The following is a 7,814-nucleotide window of genomic DNA, read 5'->3' as shown; positions in this document are numbered from 1 at the left end:
AATAATTAATCTCAAAAATATATAAGCAGCTCCTGCAGCTCAATTCCAGAAAAATAAATGACCCAATCAAAAAAATGGGGCAAAGAACTAAACAGACATTTCTCCAAAGAAGACATACAGATGGCTAACAAACACATGAAAAGATGTTCAACATCACTTATTATCAGAGAAATGCAAATCAAAACCACAATGAGGTACCATCTCACAATAGTCAGAATGGCTGCTATCAAAAAGTCTACAAACAATAAATGCTAGAGAGGGTGTGGAGAAAAGGGAACCCTTACACTGTTGGTGGGAATGCAAACTACTACAGCCACTATGGAGAACAGTGTGGAGATTCCTTAAAAAACTGGAAATAGAACTGCCATACAACCCAGAAATCCTACTGCTGGGTATACACACCAAGAAACCAGAATTGAAAGAGACACATGTACCCCAATGTTCATCGCAGCACTGTTCACGATAGCTAGGATATGGAAGCAATCTAGATGTCCATCAGCAGATGAATGGATAAGAAAGCTGTGGTACATATACACAATGGGGTATTACTCAGCTATTAAAAAGAATACATTTGAATCAGTTCTAATGAGGTGGATGAAACTGGAGCCTATTATACAGAGTGAAGTAAGTCAGAAAAAAAACCAATACAGTATATTAACGCATATATATGGAATTTTAAAAGATGGTAACAGTGACCCTATATGCGAGACAGCAAGAGACATGGAGATAAAGAAGAGACTTTTGGACTCTGTGGGAGAAGGCGAGGCTAAGATGATTTGAGAGAACAGCACTGAAACATGTATATTACCATAAGTGAACTAGATCGCCAGTCCAGGTTTGATGCCTGAGACAGGGCGCTCAGGGTCGGTGCACTGGGATGACCCTGAGGGGTGGGATGGGAGGGAGGTGGAAGGGGGGGTAAAGGATGGGGGTCACATGTACACCTAAGGCTGATTCATGTCAGTTCAGTTCAGTCACTCAGTCGTGTCCAACTCTTTGTGACCCCATGAATTACAGCACGCCAGGCCTCCCTGTCCATCACCAACTCCCGGAGTTCACTCAGACTCACGCCCATCGAGTCAGTGATGTCATCCAGCCATCTCATCCTCTGTCGTCCCCTTCTCCTCCTGCCCCCAATTCCTCCCAGCATCAGAGTCTTTTCCAATGAGTCAACTCTTCGCATGAGGTGGCCAAAGTACTGGAGTTTCAGCTTTAGCATCATTCCCTCCAGAGAAATCCCAGGGCTGATCTTCAGAATGGTCTGGTTGGATCTCCTTGCAGTCCAAGGGACTCTCAAGAGTCTTCTCCAACACCACAGTTCAAAAGCATCAATTCTTCAGCACTCAGCCTTCTTCACAGTCCAACTCTCACATCCATACATGACTACAGGAAAAACCATAGCCTTGACTAGACGGACCTTTGATGGCAAAGTAACGTCTCTGCTTTTGAATATGCTATCTAGGTTGGTCATAACTTTCCTTCCAAGGAGTAAGCATCTTTAATTTCATGGCTGCAGTCACCATTTGCAGTGATTTTGGAGCCCCAAAAAATAAAGTCTGACACTATTTCCACTGTTTCCCCATCTATTTCCCATGAAGTGATGGGACCGATGATGCCATGATCTTCGTCTTCTGAATGTTGAGCTTTAAGCCAACTTTTTCACTCTCCACTTTCACTTTCATCAAGAGGCTTTTGAGTTCCTCTTCACTTTCTGCCATAAGGGTGGTGTCATCTGCATATCTGAGGTTATTGATATTTCTCCTGGCAATCTTGATTCCAGCTTGTGCTTCTTCCAGCCCAGCATTTCTCACGATGTACTCTGCATATAAGTTAAATAAGCAGGGTGACAATATACAGCCTTGACGTACTCCTTTTCCTATATGGAACCAGTCTGTTGTTCCATGTCCAGTTCTAACTGTTGCTTCCTGACCTGCATACAAATTTCTCAAGAGGCAGGTCAGGTGGTCTGCTATTCCCATCTCTTGAAGAATTTTCCACAGTTTGTTGTGACCCACACAGTCAAAGGCTTTGGCACAGTCAGTAAAGCAGAAATAGATGTTTTTCTGGAACTCTCTTGTTTGTATTCATGTCAGTGTATGACAAAAGCCACTATAATGTTGTAAAGTAATTAGCCTCCAATTAAAATAAATAATTTTTTTCAAAAAGAAAAAAAAAGAAGTGAATGTTCTCAAGTTGATATAAAGAACATCTACAAAAAATCTACAGCTAGCATCATATTTAGCAGGGAACCTGGAAGCTTCCCTCTATGATCAGAAATAAGTCAAGGATGACCCTTCTTGCCACTCCTTTCATCTTTATACTGGAAGTTAGAGCTAATAAACTAAGGCAAGAAGAGGAAATAAAAAATTTGGAAGAAAGGAATTAACTGTCTTTGTCCTCAGATGACATGATTATTAACGTAGAAAGTCTGAAAGAATTGACAGAGAAACTCTTGGAACTAAGAAGAAACTCTAGAAAGGTTGAAGGATATAAAGTTAATACACTAAAGTCAATCACTTTCTTGTATAATAGCAGTAAACAACAGGATTTCCAATTTAAAATAAAATTCCATTTACCAACCCCCCTAGAAAATGAAGTGCTTAGGTATAAACCTAACAAAATATGTACAAGATCTAAACACTTAAAGGGTAAAAAGTACTGTATTGTCCTATATACAATTTCCTTATATATGGCTTTCTGCCAAGTTAAGAATCTTTTTGGCTTTAAGAATCAAGTAGTAGGCGCGCTGCGTGCGCAGCGTCGGGGTCCGGGCTGGCGCCTTTCCAGGAAGCGTGCTAGAAGGTACACTCCTGATCATGTAGCTGGGCCTGGAGCAGATACAGATCCCTCTCAAATAACCTTTCCTGGATGTGCTTGTCTCAAAACTCCCTGCCTCCCTGGTACTTGTTCCTGTCTCCGTCATGAGAATAACTATGACGATCGTTCATGCCTCAGAGATATAGGATCCGAAGCAAAGTGCGCTGAGCCAGTTTTCGAGTGCAATGTCCTGTGCCAGTGCAGCGAGCGCTGCAGGAACAGAGTGGTCCAGTGGGGTCTGCAGTTCCACCTCCAGGTGTTCAAGACAGATCACAAAGGCTGGGGACTTCGTACCCTGGACTTCATACCAAAAGGACGGTTTGTCTGTGAATATGCCGGTGAGGTGTTAGGAATCTCTGAAGTGCAGAGAAGAGTTCAGTTACAAACAATACATGATTCGAATTACATTATAGCCATCAGGGAGCATGTCTATAATGGGCAGGTAATGGAAACATTTGTGGATCCTGCCTCTATAGGAAATATTGGAAGATTCCTTAACCATTCTTGTGAGCCAAACCTGTTGATGATTCCTGTCCGAATAGACTCAATGGTACCAAAGTTGGCACTTTTTGCAGCCAGAGACATTCTGCCAGAAGAAGAACTCTCTTATGACTACTCAGGAAGATTTCTTAATCTAATGAATAGTGAAGACAAAGAAAGGTTAGATAATGGGAAATTAAGGAAACCTTGTTACTGTGGTGCCAGATCATGTGCTGCATTCCTGCCCTATGACAGCTCCCTGTACTGCCCCACAGCAAAGCCAGACACGAGTGAGGAAGGAAGAGCCTAAGACAAGTGTGTCTGGCCTCGCAGTGGAAGAGAATGAGAAAGAACCAAGCTTGTTGACTCAGCCCTTCCTGGGTTCCCTTCTTATAAGCAACTTACCCTCGAGGTTGGTCCCTACTCTCCAGTAAGCAGCTCACTCACCCCTTACTCTACGGGAGGCCAGTGGTTGCCTGGCTGCATAAGTTTAATTTGGGAATGTGGCACAGACTACAGATTGTCCAGCAACACTTTCTCCCTTCCTATCAGAATTCTCAGTTTTTAGTTGGATATGTGACTATCGAGAACATAGTAAGTACTCTACATGCAAACCTTCAAGTTGCAAACTGTCAAAGATGCAAACATGCATTCCATCGTCAGGTGTGAGTGAAGTTGCAGCTTGCCCTCCATCTCCTATTGCTGACGAAGCTTCAGCTCTACCATCACTCACCTCCTTTAGTCAGTAACTGTCCTGGCCTGTGCACTCAGTGCCAGCCCCTGTATGCCAGCTATTGTACTGCACTAATGTACTTTTCAAGGTACTGTACTGTAAGATTAAAAATGTTTTATTTTGTGTGAAAAAAAAAAAAAAAAAAAAAAAAAAAAGAATCAAGTAGTAGAGCATCTTCTTCAGGGTTTTAGTCCATGTAATAAACCAGTTAATTCATATGTATTAATTAATCAGATTCAGTATTTATGTTTAGAAACTACTGTGCTGGAAACTGGAGACAAAAAAAGACAGTAAGAGACAGTTCTGACTCATTTGATTAAAGTACCAAAGAGGGGAGGGGAGAGTGAGGTGAAGTCAAACAGCAAAAAACTCTATAGAGTGACATTTGGGCTTATATTCCCCAGGTCTGACATGCCTTACATTTTTATTTGTCTCTTGGAAATATAGAATTAGAAAAGCCACCAAAACCAGTTAACAATTATTTAGAGGTTTCCCAAATGAGGCACTGTTAGCCAGATCAAATACTAGACACCCAAGCCCAAGAACTAGCCCTCTAATGCAGTTTCTTCCAAAAATTTCTACCTAAAAAGAGCAAATGTATCTATACCATAAGGTATAGGACATCAAACCAAGGATCTCTGAGACAGGAAAAGTACTTATCTTCCTGGAAAAGGCACACTTAGGGTTAGGCACACACTTCAAAGAGTGTTTACTCTCCTATCTCTTGGACGCCTTGGTGTAGTAGCCAGTACTAACACTCCATTAGCACTTCATTAGCCAGGGCTCAAGAATGCTGGAAGAGTCCTGGACCTCGGAAGCATCCCCAGACTAAAACTAAGAGGATTCTTCCATTTTTATTATCACTTTTATAAATGCTCCAAAGGTCATTTATGACCCCCAAATAATACATATCTGAGCTGGTGTCACCTAGAAAAACATAGCAAGGTTAGACAAATTTTAATATCAAGATATCACATACCCAAATCTTTGAAAATACACCAAAATAGACATCAGGTCTAGGACCACTTTGACTACACATGAATCCAAAATCCTTAACTAACAACGAAACTTTGCCATCCACTTAAGATTTTTTTTTTTTTTAGAGCTTTTGTGTAATAAAGTTTTATTAAAGTATAAAGGAGATAGAGAAAGCTTCTGACATAGGCATCAGAAGGGGGTAGAAAGAGTACCCCCACTTAAGATTTTTACAATAACTTCTTGGTCTTTTCTTTCTACTAGAATTCCTATAGCTCGTATACCACTTAATCCAACAGTTTATATATACCTTCAACATTGCAGGCACTGAAATTCCAGTACAACAGTTCAAAACATTCTTTCTTCATGAAAAGCAAAATCATCTTCCCGAAGATGCTGTTATTAGCACATGTCATCTGTTTCCATGGGTTCCTGCAGGAGAACCAAACCTCCTTTACAAATTTTTCCTGATGCACATAGTACCTATTAGACTGAATAAACACACCAGCCTAAAATGTTAACATAAATGTATAGCTGCCAGCTGCCAGATAACAAAGATTTTAAGAAACTTCATGTTATTGAAATGTTAAAGGAAGGTCAAGAATTCTAACTTGTTAAGGGTTTAAAAAAAAAAAAAAAGAGAGCAAGACCTCTTGATGCTGTTTTGTTCCAGAGTACAATACAATAGTTACTTTCTTTAAGTAGTTAAAAAGAAAACTAGAAATATATGATGAAAATTGAATTCTTCATATTCCTTTAAAATAATGAAAATATCTGATAAAGCTGTTAGTGCACTTAAAATCTCATGACCTGGTTGAAGGATCAAGTTTTCCATAGAATACCAAGCAGTGATTCCACTTGGAAATTCCAACTCATAAAGAATGAAAGGAAAAACCTTACTTGATATGCTATGTTGTGAAAACACATTGGTAAAAGTAATGTCATGTTTGCAGTTCTACGCCAGTTGTATAATCTAAGAGGAGTAGCCAAAAAATTTACTGACTATGCAAATTCTAGTTTGTTGTTAAGAATAAGATGAATGATTTCATGAAAGTAATAAAGTAAAAATAATATTCAAAGGGGGATACAATGAAAACTGATAGGTTCTCCCACTCTTAATGTCACTTACCACCATCAACAATTTCTTCATCAAATGTTCCATCAAAAATCTGTACATATTTTTATTCAAATGGACATATATTATTTACATTGTTCTGAATCTTCCTTTTTTATTTAACAATATATTTGAAGCTCTTTCTATATCTGCATAAAGATAACTATACATTCCTGTTTAATGGCTACATAATATTCCAGTGGCATTTCACTTTACTTTGGGTTATTTCCAGTTTAGCAACCTAGATGTGAAATCTCTTTTTCAGGATCTTGTTTCAAAGTGTGGTGAAAGTGAAAGTGAAGTCTCTTAGTCGTGTCCAACGCTTTGTGACCCCATGGACTGTAGCCTACCACGCTCCTCCATCCATGGGATTTTCCAGGCAAGAGTACTGGAGTGGGTTGCCATTTCCTTCTCCAGAGGATCTTCCCAACCCAGGGATTGAACCTGGGTCTCCCGTATTGTAGGCAGATGCTTTACCATCTGAGCCACCAGGGAAGTCAAAGAGTGGTAGCTTTGCAAAAATAAAAGGGTAGCATTTCTCTACTCAGTTTCAAACAGTGTATAGGGAGCTTTGATATCATTTCTCAAGATCAACTGATTCTCCCAGAATGCTTTCATTGAGTTTGCCAAACTTTCACCCAACCCATGGTGGTGACTGATAAACAAGTGTGGTTCAACATGAATGTTGGATGATATTTTCTCTTATGTTAATAATTCAAATGAAAGTGAAACAGCAAAGACATGCATCTGGGAACTTCACTCCTTTGTCAAGGACTTGAGCGACTTATTTGCTGAACATAACAGATTCAAACACTAGAAAAATACATCCTCAATTTTTTGTGCTAGAGACATAACACTGTTAATGTTAATCAGTATGATTAAAATGTTTTCCATCATTTTAAGAGTAAATAATAAATAAGGCTATAAATCAAGGGCTGATCTGTAGCATTTGCAGATTTTCATGGTATAATTATTCCCACCATGGCTAATTTCAAGCCATCATACCTGTGATATCTCTGACCATAGGGTTAGGAAGAAATGCACAGTAGGACACTTATATAATCCTCTCACCAACCAGCTACAATCAATGTAAATAACCTTATGAACAAAGATAATAGTAAATTATAGTAACTAAGGAGTGACGAATTTTGGGTACTTATTGCTTTTTAAATATAATGTATTGTACATTTATAATTTAATTTTTAATAGTGACTATGTATAACAATCGACTTGCAAAATTTCAAAAATTTACTGATTGTCTCCAGAGAGCAGACATGAGCTGGCTCCAGCACACCATACATGTCTTCAGCTGCCTGTAATTTCCTGTAAACTTTGTTGGCCTCCTAACATCTTCCCTTTTCCTAGAGGTCAGCCTGATTCTGATAAAATGGTTGCTGTTGTTGGTCAGTTGCTAAGTCTGTCTGATTCTTTGTGACCCCAAGGACTGTAGCCTGCCAGGCTCCACTGTCCATGGGAGTATCCAGGCAAAAATACTGGAGTGGGTAGGCATTCCCTTCTCCAAGGGATCTTCTCAACCCAGGGATCGAACCCAAGTCTCCTGCATTGGTGGATTCTTTACCACGGAGCCACCTGGGAAGCTCAATAAAATGGTATGTCTGATAAAATGGTAAATCTGTTTAACCATCACCCTGCTCCTCTTCGGCTGTGTAAACCTGAATTCACTGACCTTCCTGT

At 39.7% G+C, this 7,814-nt stretch overlaps 1 protein-coding gene across 1 annotated transcript; it reads left to right on the top strand.

Moving 5' to 3' along the window:
• Positions 1 to 2,674: 2,674 nt before the first annotated feature.
• On the top strand, positions 2,675 to 3,935 carry LOC123465037 (histone-lysine N-methyltransferase SETMAR-like). Its single transcript, XM_045163161.1, has one exon. It carries the CDS (start codon positions 2,690 to 2,692, stop codon positions 3,605 to 3,607), a length of 918 nt encoding a protein of 305 aa, XP_045019096.1. The 5' UTR covers positions 2,675 to 2,689; the 3' UTR covers positions 3,608 to 3,935.
• The last annotated feature ends 3,879 nt before the right edge of the window (positions 3,936 to 7,814 follow it).

Source organism: Bubalus bubalis, chromosome 17, assembly GCF_019923935.1.
Source record: "Bubalus bubalis isolate 160015118507 breed Murrah chromosome 17, NDDB_SH_1, whole genome shotgun sequence".
Lineage (NCBI taxonomy): Eukaryota > Metazoa > Chordata > Mammalia > Artiodactyla > Bovidae > Bubalus > Bubalus bubalis.
Note: the sequence above shows the minus strand (reverse complement) of the source record. Positions and strands in the feature narration are given on the sequence as shown.